General features: G+C 38.5%; 1 protein-coding gene across 1 annotated transcript in view; it reads left to right on the forward strand.

The window, feature by feature from the left end:
• Positions 1–19,781, forward strand: part of LOC122747862 (protocadherin Fat 3-like) — a 773,714-nt gene that overhangs the window by 621,653 nt on the left and 132,280 nt on the right. Inside the window, 3 exon segments of the mRNA XM_043993670.1 lie at positions 2,629–2,943; positions 6,088–6,298; positions 16,951–17,090. Of these exon segments, the coding sequence (XP_043849605.1) occupies positions 2,629–2,943; positions 6,088–6,298; positions 16,951–17,090 (666 nt within the window).

Raw genomic sequence — 19,781 nt, forward strand, 5'->3', positions numbered from 1 at the left:
TTACACGGACAGTAAATTGTCTGAAGCCAGATTTGAACTCAGGTCTTCCTGACTCTAGGCCCAGTATTCTATCCTTTGAGCCACCTGGCTACTTCTCCAGGGATCCTACTACTAGGTATATATCCTAAGGAAGTCAATCGTAAAAATAACAGCCCCATATATACCACAATAGCAGTACTTTTTGTAGGATCAAAAACCCAGACACAGAGTACAGAGAGGTTGCCCAATAGCAAGACCTGGATCAGGACCTCAGATTTCTGACCATTCATTCAATGCTCCACGTCTACCCTTCTCCCCAAAATCAGTTTAGAGTGTAGCAGAAGTTTCCATGGCAGCTAATGTAAAAAGGCCATCCATTTAGTTGCTGAGCTTTCTTCTTCTCAGACTGGATTTCAGAGCCTGGGTCTGTAAATCCAGATATTCTTCATGTAAAAACAATCATAAGAGCCGAGAGTGAGAGAAGAATCATGGAAGGAGGTGAAACATTGTTAATGTAATACCGTCTTCTCTGTGGAAATCCTTTAGCACAGACTAATTCTACAGTGCTACATCTTGAATCCAACTGCAGGGCATTATTGATAGGTGATGAGAAGGTGATTTTGTGCTCCGTGTGGATGGTCGGCAGGGGTTGGCTAGATGTTGGGCAGGGACATTTAAGTAGAAAAAGACCACAGAGTAGTTAAGCAGCAAAGCAATCAATGTGTAATGGTTAGCACAGCTAGACTTGTAAGTACAACGTTTCAAGCTCACTGCCACCAGCAGGAAGTGTCACTCCAGGAGTCAGCATGTCAGAGAATTAACCAAAAAGCAAAATATCCAGCCTTCTTTCATATCTGCTCCTGCCTCATGCCTTCTGGGAAATGTCACCAAATGGGGAAAGAGCTTTGAAAGAAAGGAAACTTGATTGATTTTTTTCAAAGAACGCTCATTACTGAAGCCCATAATAAGAGTTTGTTTATCTTGAGTCCAATAGTTCCACCCTTCCCTCCATCCCCACCCCCTTCCCAATGATTTAGAGGAACTAAAATGTTTAACCAACCCATTTAGGAGGAAAAACATAAAGTCCCCAGTTCATTTCCCCACATATTTCCCTCTTTTCATTGAGTGCTGTCAAATTTTCATTTGATGAAATATTACAGAAACTGACTGAAATTCACCATTATTTTTTCTCCTTGATGACAAATGCATCTGTGTGTTCATTAGAGCCTCAGAAAACATATTTTGGATTAACGAGCTGTCTAATTCAAGGTAATGAATGAAAGAATGACAGATTCTTCCAGAATAGTTTATAGTGAACAAATAAGAAATAGCTACTTCCTTACAACTTTTGCTATTAAAGACTGGTATAGTGAGTGACTAGAGTACTGGTCTGGAAGTCAGCACTTCCTGGGTTCAGATCTATTGCTTAGTAACTCTGATTATAGGGAAATCAGTCAACCTATCTGAGCCTCAGTTTCCACATTTAAAAAGGAGAATAATACCAGTAATACTTAGCTCTTGGTTGTATTGTGAGATTTTAATGAGGAAATGCAAGTAAAGCACTTTCCAAACCTCAACACCCTTTATACATATCAGCTATTATCATGCTGAAATACGATAGTGGGTGCAAAGATAACACTACCTTTGTTTCTCCAAGGTAGAACTTCACAACTCTGCCCTGACTGAACCTAGTTCAAGGAAGGGTTGATCTTCCTGTCTACCAGGTTCCCTTCCTCTAGTAATTCTTGTCCTTTCACTTTCTTTCAAAGAGAATCCAGCTTTTCCATTCACCTGGGAATGATAGGGGTAAGCCACCTCCTCTAAACTTGAGCTCATTTTAGGATTAACTTTTGTTTGTGGTTGCTTGGTTCCATATGTGAATTTCCTTCTTTCTGTTCATCTTTCATTATCAAAGCCATGCTTATCATTGTATTAGATGTGCCTGTTTCCCTTCCCTTCAGCTGATTAGAGTAGTGTGTGTCTCCCTATCCCCCAAGAGAGGCAATATGGGACAGTGGTTAGAATGCTGGACTTAGCATCAGAAGTCCTGGATTCCAACCTAGGCTCTGACATTCAACTCACTGTTGCTTCATAAACAAATCAATTTACCTTCTCAAAGCCTCTGTTGCTTTATCTATAAAATAAGGTTAGACCAGATGTTTTCTAAGGGCCTTTCCTAATCTTAATCTTTGATCTGCATTTGTATCATAGTTATTTGCTGTATATATGTTGTAACTTCACACACATATTTATGCCACTTGAGGGCAAGGATTGTTTTGCATTTGTCTTTATATTCCCAAGGTTTTGCAGATAGTAGGTACCTACTAAACAAATACTGAATTAGATTTGCAAAATGGGGCTTAGAAACATTTGCATTGTCTGCCTCACTGAGTTGTTGAGAGAAAAGAGCTTTTGCAAACCTTAAATCCCTATATAAAGGAGAGCGGTGATTAGTTTTAATCAGTGGGCATGAGATGCTTTCTGCGTCTTGAAATATAGAAAAAATATGTTTTGCTAAACACTTCACATGAATGTAGTAAATCTTTATAGTTGTTTAGTTTGGTTGGTTTTTTTTTTTTAAAGCAAATTTATAGGCAAGAGTGCACCAACACCTTAACTCTGCATAGCTCTAATTTTCTCCTGCTTCAGGTGACTGTGACTGATGGTGGTTCTTCTCCAAAGCAGTCGACAGTTTGGGTTGTGGTCCAGGTTCTGGATGAAAATGACAATAAGCCTCAGTTTCCAGAGAAAGTCTATCAAATCAAGCTGCCAGAGCGGGACCGAAAGAAAAGAGGAGAACCGATATACAGGGCTTTCGCATTCGATAAAGATGAAGGTCCCAATGCAGAAATATCCTACAGCATCGTGGATGGAAATGATGATGGGAAATTCTTTATCGACCCTAAAACTGGCATGGTCTCTTCCAGGAAGCAGTTTACGGCAGGGAGTTATGACATCCTCACAGTAAGACTTTCTGAATCCCAAATCAGAAGTGTGTGTGTGTGTGTGTGTGTGTGTGTGTGTGTGTGTGTGTGTGTATGTATATGGTTTTTTTCTCATCCAATTTTTCAATAATTTCAAGCCATATAGATTTTCATGTATATATTCTCCTATACAGTAAATCTCTACAGTAAGGAGTGTCATAGTACATATATATGAAAAGAAATGCTGACCCAGAAGATAAAGGCATCTAAATAAGTCTTACTCTTGGCTTCTCCACTGATTTGTGATCAGTTTCTAGAAGCTTCACTGATGCTCTCCATTTTGGATACTGTGGCATAAAATATTTTTGGCCTCTCCTGATTGAATTCCCTCGTATTTTCCAATTCCCTTAGACCAACATATGCAAACACATGCATACATGCACCCCCCTGCCCTCTACCCCACCCCCATGCACACAATTGTGTCTGCACTCCTATTTTGTTCTAAGCCAACGGAGAGTAATTGATCAAATTCACAATTGGAAAGTGTCACATGGTAGACTAGGTCAGTGCTAGATAAGGAGACCTCCATGTGAAATAAATTGATTCTAATCTTTCCCTTCAAGAGGCACTGTGGTAGACTGGAAAGTACTAGATTTAGAATCAGAGGACTTATTGAAATTCTCCCTCTTACACTTACTTGCTCTATGACCTTAGGCAAGTTAATTAACCTCTCTGAGTCTTTTTCTTCTATAAATGAAGGAGCTGGACTGGTTGGCTTCCAAGGCCTTTTCCAACTCTAAATCTGTGATCCTCCAGCTTTTACATAAGCACTAAGTTCCTATTTACCTTTCACATCTGTTCTTTCTAGCCAACATACCCTGAACTGTATGAAGTCAACTCTTGATTAGTTTGGGAGGATGGCCTTCTCTTTGCTCCTGTTACCTACTCTTGGCTGGTGTTCAGAGAAATTAAAAGGAGCTAATACTAAAACCTAAATTCTGTCCCATTAGTAGCCCTGATGAAATGTTTGGTGCTATAGCTTTTCTCTAACAAGCCATTTCTAAACCTGTAAATTTCAGGTAGAGGCACTACTTGCATGGACCACATTGTCCTGACTAATGTGGATTCTCAATACATCACTAATAGATGTGGTAAATAAATCCCATATTAATATTATCCGGCCAGTTATCTGAGTTGCAGCTCAAATGATGGGCAACCATCTAAGCAAGCATGTAAGCCCCATTGATTTTAACTCATTCCCCCATTGACTAACTTTACAATTCTGTCAGGTAGTTTCTCTTCCCTACACTCAACTTTGTCCCCCATAACAGTGCTTTACCTATCATTATGTTTTCACAGAGCCAATTAGTGTGTGCCTGTATTCTTGTTAGGTGCATTTCCTATTTCCAAGGATAATTGATATATGGTTAAACCATGGGAAGCATCCTACATCACAGGAATTGTGTGAAAGATAGACAACTACTTTATACCTGAGGAAGTAAAGTATATACATTTTATCCACAGTACTTTTTTTTTTTGCAGAATAATAGCTTACATTTCTTTAGTTGTCAAAGTGCTTTCCACAAGTTTTCAAAATATTTTCTTCACAAGAACTCTGTGAGATAGTGGGTAAAAAATTATACCCATTCTATAAGTGGAAAAAAAGACATTCAGAGAGTTCAAGTGGAAAGCACTCAGGATCTACAGTTAGAGGATGTGGGTTCCAATATGAAATCTGCTACCTATGAAATCTTGGACAAATCATACTTTCCCTCCTTGGTCCTGAGTTTCTTGTTGTTGTTCAGTCCATTCTAAGTTTTCTTGGCAGAGATACTGGAGTGGTTTGCCATTTCCTTCTCCATTTCATTTTGCAGATGAAAAAATTAAGGCAAACAGAGTTAAGTGACTTGCCCAAGGTTGCACAGCTAATAAAGTGTCTGAGGCCAGATTTGAACTCAGATATTCCTGACTCTATCCACTGTACCACCTAGGTCCTCAGTTTGCTTAACTATAAAATGAGAAGGTTGGACTAAATCACTTTCCAAGTCCCTCCCTATCATACTGAGACTTCTGAGAACTTGGATTAGCTGTTTTACCTCTCTTTTCCTCAATGTCCTCATCTATCAGGTGAGGAGGTTGTAAGCTATGCTGTAAGGTCCCTTCTAGCACTAAATTTCTAGACAAAGTGACATGTTCACAGTCATATAGCTAGTTAGTATTGGAACCAGGCCTTGAGTCTGCTTATTCCTAGTCCATTGCCAAAAATTTTTATAGAACAATGGAATATTTGTATATCACTTTTTGTTTATTTTGGGTAATTTAAACTATTTTTAAAATTTTATTTGGTATTTTCATTTCTGTTTGTTTTGTGTTTTTTTTAGTGAGGCAGTTGGGATTAAGTGACTTGCCCAGGGTCACACAGCTAGTAAGTGTTAAGTGCCTGAGGCTGGATTTGAACTCAGGTCCTCCTGAATCCAGGGCCGGTGCTCTATCCACTGCGCCACCTAGCTGCCCCTGTATTTTCATTTCTAAGTTTGCTACTGCTCATTACCAGACACAATTCCCCCATGTATCAAGGAAACCGTCAGTCTCCCTTTCCAGTCAGGCAGATGACTGTCTAAAGGGGAAAATAACTCCCTATCAGGAGCATATATAATGGCTGACATAACTTTGCATACCTAAAGATCTTACTGGACTCTTCACAAGCTTCACCTCTTCTAGACACAGAATCGTCATTTCTACATGGCTATTCCCTCTATGTCCTAATATGTCCATCTGGAAACTCCTATCTAGAACTATACATGAGTGGAGTATACCCACAGAATGAAACAAGGGGAGCCCCTGCCCCCCCCCCAAGTTGTGTAAACTCACATTAATCTAGTCAACTTTCTTGTTGTCCAGGAAATGACACTCCTCAGAGAACCAGACTGATCCATCCCATTTTTGTTCTCATCTCTCATATCCACATGCCCATACATTATTTGTTTAGAGTTCCTCACATTCTTAAACACAGCACTGGCTTACAGGGCCTTTTGTTCAACATGGAGTAAGTTATCCCTGAAAGAAATATAGGTGGGTTTTGTTCTCCTTTTGCCAAAGTAATGGAGATAAATTTGTATGTTTCTATCAGAAAATCCCAGATCAACAACATACTGTCTTCTATATTCTCTCCACATGTGATTAGATCAAAGCAGTAGACAATGGACGTCCTCAGAAGTCCTCCACAGCCCGCCTCCACATCGAATGGATTAAAAAACCGCCTCCTTCCCCTGTGCCTCTGACCTTTGATGAGCCATTCTATAACTTTACTGTCATGGAAAGTGATAGAGTGACAGAAATTGTGGGTGTGGTGTCTGTGCAACCGGCCAATATACCTCTGTGGTTTGATGTAGTTGGTAAGTCCCAGTCCTGAAGGTATTATGGGTATTAAATAATATAGTTGTTAGCTTTTTTGGACTTGCTAGCCAGAAGACTAACCATTAGAACTAAGATTTAAATAGCCTTTTAGTGCTAGAATGCAAATGAATCAGTAAAATGAATTAATGTACTTGTGCTTTCGTTATGATTCTGTAGCTAAGCTGAACAGAAAGCGCTCTTTGGCTGAATTTTTTTCATAGTATGTTATTTACTGCAATCTTAATGTCTTTCTGTGTGTCATTTAAATTCTATTGTCACACTTTGCTAATCTCATTTCTAAATGTATTGATGGTACTTAGACTTGCTGTCCTTCATTTCTCTCTTTTCTTCACCTTTTTTTCTGCATTCTGTTCTTTTTTTTTCTGCTCCCGACTGCCCTGCTTCAAGGTGGCAAGCATGCTCGAGAGATGTTCTATATTCTACAGACAGCTTGTGGGCAGAACTGTTCAACAGAAGGTACCCTTAGTGCAAACACATTTGCTAAAATACAGCTATCCAATCTGCCTTTTTATGGGTTTTTTGAAGCAAATTAAATTACATCTTTCATAACTGCCTCTGACAGGGTAAAGTGCAGCCCATAGATTTCATACATGCCTCTCTAACAGCTACTGCATTACTCGTGTCCAATCACTTGCCTTTGTTTGAGGGTGGGGTGTTTTTCTTCCCCCTGAGGTTGGTTGTTTTGGCCCACATTTTTTCCCGTTTTTTAAAATACGATCAAGTTGCAGCCCCACTCTTTTGCAGCAATGATGTCCTGCATGTACAATTCCAAGCCTTAAAATTCCCCAGAAGAATGGCCACTTTATTGCTCTCCCCATAAAGAAGGGTGATAAACCAAGCCACCAGATAAGAGATGGAGTGGTAGGTATACCACAGACCACAGGATACAACTTTAAAATTCCTTGAAAGGAAGCTAAACTAGACAAAGGGTGAAATGATATCAGTGCCTCTAGCAAAGAAGGAGTAAAAGGTGACTAGAAAGCAAAGCCTCAGAAGATTAGGAAAACCAGGAATGTTGCTAAGAGTGAAGGGTGTTGTTGTTGTTTTTTTTTTTTTTTTTGCCAACCCTGGATCTGAAATTAAGGGAGCCAAGATTTCTTTCTCTCACATTTCTCTTTTGGAGACTGGGAAGCCAGAAGAGAATAAATCCAGAGGAATCATTTTCTTCTACAAGATATTTCCCCCACTAGATGGAGGTAATCGAAGAAATCTCCTTGCTACAGGGATGAACAGCAAGAAAGTACTTAGTCTGTCTTCCCATTCATAACCTCCTTTCTATAATTTCCATGAGGACAGTCTCAGAGAAATGATGCAAAGTTCCCCCCTTAAGATCTTACTAGAAAAATCCACGTGTTTTCTACTTTCCCTGTGCATCTATCTCAATAGGACTTCTGAATTTTATCTAAATGGTATTAACGGTTGCATCCTATTATGCATTGGCCATGATCCTCATCCCAGGCTCTTTAGGTTTTGAGCTCTGGCCCCTTCTGGCACATGGAGGACTTCTCCACCCTTTGTGCCTCTTGGTCTCTGCAGTAAGTGGTTCAGTGTTTTCCACCTCATTAAGAGATCCTCTTACTCTCAGTGAAATAAAAGCTGCTGCTTTTATTTTATCACTTGCCTGCTTATGAATCCACATTTCATGATCTTCCTTCTACGGCTACATGCCCAATCTCTGCCACAATCCCTTCTCCCAGTCATCACAATCTTGGTTACAAATGACGTATTTCCATTTTTTAAAAGTTGTTTCTGTTATTTATTGTACCTCCAATTCCTTTCATGTGGCAGTTATTATTGAGTATGGGTTTTTTTATTGTTGGTGTTGAAAGAAAAGGCTAGAAATGAGAATAAAATGAAATATATAATACAGGGGTGTCCCATAGTCTGAGTGCGGCTTTAAGCTATTAAAGCAAATTAAATTACACTCTTAGCTTAAATTATGTTTGTGCTATCAATGCTTAAGGCTGCACTAAGACTTTTGGGACACGCTGTATTTATATAGAATATATTCAACCATGGTTTGTTTAAATTACAACTTTACTATTACACTATGAGACAAGTGGAGTAGTTTTCTTCTTATCATCTACTTCTTCCTGTTACCCTCCAATTTATGGTCTGTATTTCAAACAAAACAAGCTAATTACTCTTAAAATACAAACTCATTGAAGGGAAAGACCTACTTCACTTTTGCATTTGTATCCCCATTCACTGAACACAGTGCTCAGCACAGAGTAAGCACTTAATAAACTCATTCATTCATTCATTCATTCATTCATTCATTCATTCCTTCATTCATCCATTCATTCTGGTCCAAACATGGAATCTACCTGTTTCTTCCTTGGACCTTTTTTGCCCATTCCTAATCCTCACTCCAGGGATATTTTCATACTCTTGCCCTTCAGAGTCTTCTTTGCTCTGCCCTGGCCCCACGTCATCTCATCACAACAGCAGTCCTTACAGCATTCACAAATCTGTATACAGGTGTTGGACAGTGAGGTGTTGTCAGTTCTTACTTCTACTGTCATTTTTGTTCATTTTCTCCTCCCCACAGTCACAGTTTTATTCCGTTTTGTTCCTTTTCCTCTCCAAAAATACATTAGATACTGGACCCTGAAGAGAGAGTATTGATTGACTGACTGATAGGCCACAGGCAGCCAATAATCCAGCCTCACCCAGGCTTCCCAAAATCCCATACATCATCACAATAATTGCCTTCTGTATTCCTAACCTCACTCGACAATGCGCTTCTGGCAGAAGCCTGAATAAAATAGTTCTGATACTCTCCCCAGAGGTCAGTGAAACTTTTGAGTGTCCAAGTATGAAGGGGGCATTCCAAGGATAAAAGTCCTCTATAAAATGCCTCCTGGTCCAGCAGCCATTAAAAATTAGATATCCCCAGCCTTCTGTTGTATCTGGGAAAGAGGGCTGAACTTAGATGGTCTCTCTGACTAAAAACCTCCTAGGCTAGAGTTTCTCACTTATGGTGATTGATTTAGATGGGCCTTTGTGTACACCCAAAGGATCTTCTGTTTCAGTCCAGTTTAACAAATGTCACTTAGGTGACTTTTAGATACAGAGCCATGGGGATAGAAAAACCTCTCCATTCCTCAGGGAGATTCCATTCTTCTAGTGCAGACCTTCTTAATCATTTTAGTGTCGTGGACCACTTTGGCAACCTGGTAAAGCCTAAAGGAATGCTCAGAATCATGTTTGTAGGTATATAAAATAAAATACGTAGGCTTACAAAGAAACCAATTCCACTGAGATGTGGTTATCAAAGAATATTTTTAAACAAGCACATGGTGTTCTCTCTCTCTCTCTCTCTCTCTCTCTCTCTCTCTCTCTCTCTCTCTCTCTCTCTCTCTCTCTCTCTCTCTCTCTCTCTCTCCACCCCCCCCCCCATCTGAACCAGCCTGTCTCTTCTGTTTATATTTTTCCCCTGACCTTCTCATTGTTATTTTAAAGTGCACTTGAAGGAGACTGGTTTCATCTTGCTCTCCAAGATCTCTGTGAACTTCATCCTTGGAACTTATGAGAGGCCCAGATAGATCATTATTTATTCTCTCTGCCTTTCACTTAGGCAGTGGTTAAAATACTGTCATTTCTTACACCTCATCTTTGAACCTCCACCTCTGACTTTTTGTCATAAAAGAGCTATCCCTTGCTCAAATGTTGGCTGGTCTCATATATGCATTACACAAGAATGCATTTCATCAAACCCATGCAACTGAGAAAATGGCACTCAAAAAAATGACCTTTCTTCTTTGCCAGTAACATACCTCTAAACTTCTTTGTGAGCATCATTTCCTTCATGAAATGCAGATGTTTCATCCTTGCTTTCAAGACTGCATGCTAATATTGCATTTTCCCAGATATTCTCCCCATTCTTCAGTCAGAGGCAGCTAGGTGGCACAGTGGCTTGAGCTCTGCACCTGGAGTCAGAATCTGGCTTCTGAAATTTACTAGCTGTGTAACCTTGGGCACTTAACCACTAACAGCACCTACCGTATAAGGTGGTTCTGAGGTCAAAATGAGAAATTTGTAGTGTCTTCATATAGTAAATGTTGTGTAAATGCCTGCAGTCATTGCTATCATTATTATTCTCTTTCTCTCTGGAAAAACTAATATTCCCTTAGCCTCATTTCACTGCCTCTTTCCACTCAACTTAGGCCACAATAAATATGACTCCCAAATCACATCTGTCAGCTTCTCCTTATGATTCACCCAGGTGGCCAAGGATGATTCTGACTGTAGCCAGTGCCTAAGATTACAGTTATACCACTTTTTCTAAATATAAATAAAATATAAGCATGACTTGTCCCCAAAAAAAACTTTGAAAAAAAGGACATCAGTGTCTTTTGGGGTCCCTGAGAAAGCAACCAAAGTGAAGGAGCTTAGGACTCAAATAACCATTGATGTTTATGTAAAGCTGTAAAGACTGAAGAGCACTTTATATTCATTATCTCATTTGCGTTCCACAACAACCCTAAGAAGTAGGTGCTAGTTACTATAAACCCCATTTTACAGATAAGGAAACTGAGACTTAGAGAGGCTACACAGACTTGCCAGAGCTAATTAATGTCAGAGGTGGGTCTCTGAACCCAGATCCTTCTGACACGCTGCCTCTGAGAGTAGAAAGAATAAAAGTTTTGCCAGTGGCTTGAGAAAACTAGATGTGGCCTCTGAAGCTCAATGACAATGTATGTGGACTGAGTCATAATGGAACACAGAACATACTTAGAGGTAGATCCCTTAGGAATCTTATACCTGAGAAGCTGGAATAGAACAGACTCTTAGAGAAGAATGAAATCAGTGTCCACTGGATCCTCTCTGAGCAGCCTGCAATTGAACCCCCTCCCTAGTCTATGTTATAAACACAAAGCACGCAAGCTTCTAATGCTGGAATTATCATGATAGGTCACCAAGCAAAAAAGATGTTTTAACCTGCTCTTCTTTCCCCCCTTCCCTCACCCCGAGACTAGACAAAGCCCTTTGATTTCTCCATGTACCGGATTCCTGATTGCATGAATCCTCAGAGGCTGTGGCGGGCGCTGTGCACACAGATCCTCTTGATGAGTCAGCCCCCTCTGCATAGCCTCAAAGAGACACCAGTCTGTGCCTCCCAGATTGCCACCTCACAGCATGTTATTGTGACTAGACTCTCCTGGGCTTTCAGAAACAGAAGCACCACTTGTAACCGAGTTAAGAAAACTGTAATTAAAAGGAAAACGTCATAAAGTTCAGCTGTTCTGTGTTTAAATAGCCCAATGCACAGCACGTTCCTTCTCTCTGTAAAAAGGGGGCCTGGGAATTTAAAAAAGAAGAAGGAAAAGGAACAAAAATAACCCATAGTCCTTAGTGACTTTAGCACATATCTTCACACTTCTGAGGGAATGTGATTACTACTCAGCAGTTTCTTCATTTACATACTCTCTAGTGTGTAAGCAATCTGGTTCACAGTTCAGTTCCACTATGTTTTACCCTGCTGGGAAATACTTGTGTATTTTAAAGAACACTGTTCTCACCCAGTTAAATTTTAGTCCCTCTGTACCCAGCGTTTGGGGTGGGGGTAGGGGTGTTGCTCATCATTTTAGCTTTTTTATCTTCTGCATGGATTTATCCTAGAAGGCAGTCTTTCTAATAGCATATAGTAGGTGCTTAATAAATGTCTATCAATTTCATTTGCTCTCTCCAGTGATTAGGATTCGGGGTTAGGAAAGGGCTTTCATTTGCTGCTGCTGCTGGTTGGTGGTAATGACCTTGACCTCATGTGTTAGGCATGACAATATCTGGCTTGAGGTATAGAGCTTTTCTAACTCTGGACATGCCTAAGGGTAACCAGGGACCCTGAGTCCTTGAGGTTATTTGTAGATCCTGAAGCCTGGACCTCACTCTTTCTTTGATTCTTTAACTCAAAAGGAAATTCTCTTTGGACAGATTAATAACAATAATAGCTAACATCTATATAGTTCCTACTATGAGCCAGGGACTACACAAAGTGCTTTTGTAATTTTTATCTCATTTGATGCTCACAGCAACCCTGGAGGTAGTTGCTCTTATTACCCCACTTTATAGATGAGGAAACTGAGGCAAAGGTGAAGTGATTTGCCTAAGGTCAGATAGTTAGTAAGTATCTGATTAATTAATACAATAGCCAACTCTAATGCTGCTAAGACACAGACATTGAAATGTGTTCTCTGACCAATGGATGTTTTGAGGCAGCAGTAGTACTTTATCATTTAAATCATGGTAATATTTCCTAGAGCAGAGATTCCAAATCTTGTGTATGTGTATGTGCACCCACATGTGCATAATTAATGTACCCCTTTGGCAGTATGCTGAATCCTAAGGACCCCTTTTCAGAATAATGCCTGTTGCCTGCATTCATAATTAAAGGAAATGATAAATTTCAGTTAGAGGCTAGTGAAAGTAATGCTATTAATTTTTTCTCATCAAAATTCATGAACACCTGAAATCAAGGACCCCCTATCCTCAAACAAACCAGTTACCTTCCTGTACATATTCTCTTAAAGAGAGTCTTGTCTTAAGGCTCATATCTCTTGGCATCTTGTCCTTTTCTCTTTAGTCTATTCCTCTTAAAAGATAGACCAAAAAAAGCTTCAAAATGGGTCTCTCTTCCTTCTTCTCATAGCAATAGAGTTTTGCATTAGAGAATACCCAAAAGATTTAGTAGAAGGATGAAAACAGCTAAACACCTTTAGATGGGTCAAAAAAAACCCAAAAAACAAAAAGAGAGAAGCCTCATTACTTTCCGGAAATTAATTTGAGATCCAGACTCAGTAGGAGAATTGCTTCCTATCACTTTCCCCTGATCTCTACCAACTGTCTCCTGCCTTTGGGTTTTTTTTAAACCTTTTCCAATTATTCTACTTGCTGCTATCCTGATCCAAAAAGTATTTGTGGTCAAAATGTAACATGCTAATTTTAACATTTTTCCATAAGTTCAGTGTACATTTTGAACTCAAATTATGAACAGCTTGTATGTGACTCCCTTAATTCATTTAGATTAAAACATCTCTCTGTTTTGGAAGCTACTCACATCACACTTTCTCTGCCCCCCCCCAACTACTAGCTTTTAGTTGACATTTTAAAAATTACAGATAGTGAGAAATGGATTGTATGCATGCTGAAGACTCTAGAATCTTTCCTATGGGAGTATCTCTGTCCTTGGTATCAGTGGTTCTGCATTGGTTGGGGGGAACTGTGGATCATCCTCCCCCACCCCAAATAAAATTTTACTAATCTCTAATCTAGTGTCCTATCACCTTCTAAAAGTACCTTCCAGCTTAAAGTATTTTCATAGAAGACATTTTTGAAGCTATCTTACAATTTTCTTATCTCCTCTCTTTCTTTTGAGGATCCAATAAAAACATTATGTTTTTTCTTCCCTTTGTATACTACATTATCCCCTTTTTAAATTAGTATAGAAGGCAATTCTGTTGAGATTTGACCTTAGGTAGACACAGAGAAATGTCCCTTCCTTGTCCTTGTATATCTGCCCCATGAGCTGTTCACAACCTTGTTTTTGTTTTTTTCTCATCTCCCTCACTCCTGCAACAAATGCAAGCCTGGGACTTTTCCCTTTCCCACTCTGTTGACCTTTGGAATAGCCCAGCAGTGTCTCCCCCCACTTTTGTTTAGCCAAGCCCTGCTGCACTAAATACACTCCTGCTTTGCATGTCTGTTACTGGCTTTGAGGGAACGCTCCATGTCCCAATGGGATGCTGTAAGGGAAAGTAGATTCCTAATGTGATACTTTCACTTGATATTAGTGGTTTCCCATGAAGATGAAATGAGCTCTCAGGTGACAATGGAGGCTATTGAAGATGAGACCTAGGGGAGAGATATGAGGTGGTTTATGAAAGGGGGATGCCTGAGTGCTTGATCATTGCATTTCATGAGGGTTGCTGGTGAACTGCTGGTCCACACTTCATTTCCCTTCCAAGACAATAATTTTCTGATCACGAAAGATTTTAGAATCTCTATTACAGATAAAAAGTTCACTTATCTAGCAGGAGAGAGCCCTGAAAAGAGAAACTGATAACTACACTAGTGGTCTGATGTATTTCTGAAATCCACACTTACCCTGCTTTCTTTATATCTCCATTCTCTTTACTATGTTTCTGATATAAGTCTGGATCAATGATGGTGAGTAAGAGGGAGCAGAATTTAAAACACACACACACACACACACACACACACAGAGGCATAAGAGTGGCCAAAAATAATGTTTTTAATTTGAAAGCTAACAGGATAAACCACACAGTCTATGTAACATATGCAAACTATGTAAATTTATGCAAATAAGCATATGGCTTTAATTTTCTATGACTATATAGGACCCCAAGGAAATCTTAGAGACCAAAGTGTTAAAAAAAAAAATCTATAAGGAAGGGGACAAGAACTCAGACCTAACACCATTGTCTGCTTAAGGTTTTGAAAGTCTTCACGTATTTTTTCTAAATTTCATTTTCATAAGCAACTGAACTAAAAATTAAAAATTACAGTTCTCTAGTTTGTGTAAGCACTGGTGTTTATGCTTGCTAGCTGTGCATCCATATCTTCTGCAAGTTTCCCATTCTTAACCTTGGAAAAAATTCTTGGTTCCCTGGGTTACAAAACCAAAATATTCCAATTGAAAGAAAAAGAAGTAGGAACTCTTTTGAGGGAAGTATGCTTCATTGCCTTTCATAATTTGTTTAGAATTAAGGAGAGATTTTATTTTCAAATATAGATATATACATAAATGTGAATGAACATCTCTAAGTATAATCTGTATTTTCATTTTACTACCACAGTTGACTTTGGGATGTAATTATAGATCTCTTAGCTTTGACCTTTGAAACTTTTCTTGGAAAACTTTCTTGAAGGAGTGCTAGCTGATAACACAGGCCTTTTCATTGCTTGTTCAGATGGTTATTAAGGCTTTCAAATTAATGTCTTAACATTTTATTTCTTGTGATTATCAGTATGGAACATTCCCTTTGAAAAGTGAATGTTGTCCCAAGGCTAGTTGCCTTTCAACCCAGATATCTGACCTAGTCTAAAAATCCTCATTCTTCAAATAATTGGGGGGTTTTTGGAATTGATTTGTTAGTGCTTCTTAGGAAATCAATTAAAGCCATTAATTGGGAGATAGTATCTTTTTGGGGGGTGAATTTTTTTTAAAGTATATAATCGTAGAGCAAATCCCTTATACCTTGGTATCTTCAGAACTGTAATTAAATGTCAAGGGCAATTATGTTCTCACTAGCAATTAAATAATGTTAAGTGTATATAACAGCTGTAGGCAATAAGTGTTTTGAAATATATATGACCAGAGGGGGAAATTAAGTCACGCACTTATTTTTTGATGTCACGATGGATCAAATCACCTTAATTTAATTAAAATCCTGTTTTTCTTTTAACGTATGTACATTTCTAGTTGTAATGTTACAGAAAATGTACTGTTTATTGATTAGCATAATGAAATTCAAGGAATCCTAAATATATGAGAAGCCAGGTTTTCCTAAATTAGATAATGCAGTGAACATATTGCCTTATCCTGCTGTAGTTAAATGAAATTACCATCCAAGAACAAAATTAATCAACAACATGAAATTTCAGAACCAGGAGTAGTAGAACTTGTGAAAGTGTACTGGTTTTTAATTAAAATAGCTCCACTGTTCATTCTATTTTCTTCTTGCCTTCCCCTAATTCTCTTCTTTGGAAGGATCATAAAATGCCCTTTGGGTAATCAGGATGGGTTGGGTACGGTGAAGGGAGCAGACAGCCTCGGTCTATAATGCCCCTCCCCTATCTTGTACAGCTGTTGGCCTAAGCATATTATCTGCCAGCCATGAATTATACCTATACCAGGGGGATTGGGTAAGAGGCAGGGCCAATCACTAACCTTTAAAATAAAATAATTATCTTCAATATTTATTTATGATTTTTGTCTTATATATTTTAGGAACAACTCTTAGGCTATAATTCTCATTGTCAGGGTAGTCCAAAACCATAGAAAAATTTGTTTTATTTTTGTAAATGAAATTCAGAAAATCATGTGGTGGGCTTTTTTTTTTCACTGTACATTCTATGTAATATGTTCTTCCCTAAACACTGAGAAGATAAAATCAGACACCAAAGGTTTACCATCAACCCTCATGTGAATTGCAATGTGTCCGTTCATTTTCATCTACTTATGTACTTACTTTAACTAATGGGGATATTTATGTGTTTGTTTCTTTTAAAAATAATACATTCAGAATTCAAAAGCCTACAGGGTCTGCAGATTTATAGCACAGGAGCTTTAAGGGATTATTGACTTGATAGCTTTCTATATATTTCTACAGTCAGTGTTTATGCTTCAGTTACTGTAACAATATTGCTGCTGATCCTTTTCTTTGCTTTATTTTTTGTGACATTTGTTTCGCATTGTAGAGGCTGTGCTTTGAAAAAAAAAATTAGGTTAAAACAAAAAGGTCCCATTTAATTTGTACAAAAGGGAGCCATAGGGATGCCTGTCAAGAAAAGTATATAGAAATGCTTCCAGTCATACATACATATTCAGCATATATATCATTTCCCAGAATATGCTAATTTCATTTTGTTTTTGTGAAATCGTCAGGGGGGAATTTTGACAGCTCTTTCGACGCAGAGAAAGGTGTTGGGACAATTGTCATTGCAAAACCTCTGGATGCAGAGCAGAGGTCCATCTATAATATGACTGTGGAAGTCACCGATGGAACAAATGTGGCTGTCACTCAGGTAGACCATTATTTACTTGTGAAAATATTAAAGTTCATAATTAAATTGGGGGTACATACAAATAAAGAAATGAATGCTTTTCATTTTCCTACCCTTGGTAAATTGTTTGCTTAGAGCTTATTGAATAGGCATATTCAAAAATAACTACTACATGCAAACTCGGGAACAGGGTTTTGTGGCATTATTTTATGAATCAACTGTATCTTCTTTGGAAGGATCGGTTAAATTTCATTTTCTGATTTGTGTGTGTGTATGTGTGTGTGTGTGTGTGTGCACGCCTATGCATGTGTATGAGTGTGCACAAATTCACGTGTATGAGTACCCCCAGGTGTGTGTATGTGTGTGTGCATGTGTGTTTGAGTATAATTCTTTTTACAGTAACAGTAAAATAATTTTCTTAAACTTCCAAAGAGAAATGAAAATGGGCCTTCTGAGAAAGCAATTCTATCCTTCTTGGGTCTGTCACCCCCTCTTTTTATAGTAAGAGAATTAGAGAATCTTTAGAGCTAAATTGCCTAATCCAATCCTCTTATTTGACAGATTGAGGAACTGTAAGGTACAGAAAGGATAAGTCACTTGCCCTGGTTTACCAAACTAGTTAATGGCAGAGGTGCAGCTAGAATCAAGGTTTCCTGACTCCCAGGTCAGCTGTGTTGCCTCTATATCCTGCTTTAATTCCCTTCTAGTACTTAAGTGGATTTTCTAGTTGGGGTTACCAAATGAAAGATAATTTGGAGATGAAAATGAGAAACTCTTCACTTTTCATACGGTTCAGGTCAATATAATATGCATTTATTGAGGGCTGTCTGCATGCCAGCTACTTTTCTAAGTTCTGGGATTACAAAAACAAAAAGAAAACATGTTCTTCCCTCAAGTAGCTTACATTCTGTTAGGGAGAACCAACACTACATGCAGATAAACAAAATGTAGACAGAAAATACAAAAATAGTTTTGGTGGGGGGAGGGGGCAGTAACAGAGAGAGTATTAACAATTAATTAATTATTAATGGTATTCTTAAACCACACTAGCACAGTCTGATAAAGTAGGACTCTGGGGAGAAAGGAGTAAGGCTTTGAGGATTTCTTTATATTTCAATGAGGAGTTTTTAATAAGCCTATTAGCATATATTGTGGGAATTTTTTAACTTCAAAGACTCAGTTTTTTTTCCTTTTGTTTTGTTTTATTTTAATGACATAGACTTTGATTTCTCCTAAGATAATAACAGACGTGTCTTTTCCAGCCATTATCTCCTGTTTGGACATTGCTCCAGAAATGTAGGGAGATTCTTCCCTTTGAGTATAGGCTATTACCAAGGTTGAAATCTAGATATATCCCAAATGACCTAATCATAGTGGAACTCCAGCGTTGCTGTGCCAGTTAAAAAATATATGATTCTTGGAGAAACACATCAAATACAAAGCAATGGAAAACAAACTATTCATCAGGACAAAGTAATAGCTTCCTGTCTCCCTGAAAGTCACTTCAAATGAGGTCCCTAAATTAACCAGTGTCTCAGCAATTCTAACCATTGCTTTCGAGCTCCATTTAACAAACAGTTAGAGGCAGATTTGATTAAAATACAAATAAACAGTGGAATTATATTCTCCATTCTTTTCTGCTGTGTATTATGGCTTCTGAGCACTTAGAGGAAGCAGCTTTTAAAACAAGTATTCTTCACAATCCACATTTAGGAATAAATAGAATAAGACTTGTTTACTAAAGCCTTTTAAAGCTAGGTGAGAGTATAGGATGAAACTCTTAAGACCTTTTCAGTTCTAAAGCCAGAATTCAGCTCGGAATTTGTAAAGTACCTGATATATGTGAGGCACTGGGCATGCAAAGACAAAAATAAAAGAAAATAACCATAGTTCTTGCCCTGAAGAAGGTTGGCATTCTGCAAATGACTATTATTAGCACACTAAGGACAGTCTTTCTTTTCATTAAAATGGTGGAGGAAAACAAGGAAGCAGGATCCAAGATCCATCTCTACATCTCTGTCTTAACGTTTTGAAACAAAAACCTGGGTTATTGTCAGTGTCACATAAGAAAATTATGTTTGTTAGACACCTTTCTGCAGACAGGGCTCTGAGACTGGGGAATGGAAATCCCACTCAATCTCTAGGAATTCATAGATCTGTGGGCCTCTCCCATATCTTTTCTGGAAAGTCCCTGCAAGATTACTGCGATGTTTAAACAATTTTTGTTTCTAAACTAAACTTAAACAAGTCTAGTTTAGTGACATTTTGCAGAAATATGTTCCGTTCAAGAAGAAAAAATTTCATTTAAAAATGTGTTTAAAAGCCAACAACTCTGAGAAACATAAGAGTTTCACCATAAAACAGATGACCATCATCAATGAAATAAATATCCTCCATTCCGCAGCACTTTTCCAATCTCCCTTCCAAACACTTTTTTGCTCTTTTGCCCAATTAGAAATCATGAACTGTGATCTGACATATTTCAGGTTAAGGCCAAGTGCATTTTATAAAAAGCTCTTCATGTTTACAGAGCTTCCTGGCAAGTCAGACAGGCAGAGTATAATGTCCAGAGCCAAGGTGGTTCAGTGGATAGAGGGTTAGACCTAACATCTGGAAATCCTGAGTTCAAATCTGGCTTCAAACACTTAACTAGTTGGATTACCCCGGACAAGTCACCTAACTTCTGTTCGCCTCAGTTTCCTTATCTGTAAA

This window comes from Dromiciops gliroides, chromosome 3 (assembly GCF_019393635.1).
Source record: "Dromiciops gliroides isolate mDroGli1 chromosome 3, mDroGli1.pri, whole genome shotgun sequence".
Classification (NCBI taxonomy): Eukaryota; Metazoa; Chordata; class Mammalia; order Microbiotheria; family Microbiotheriidae; genus Dromiciops; species Dromiciops gliroides.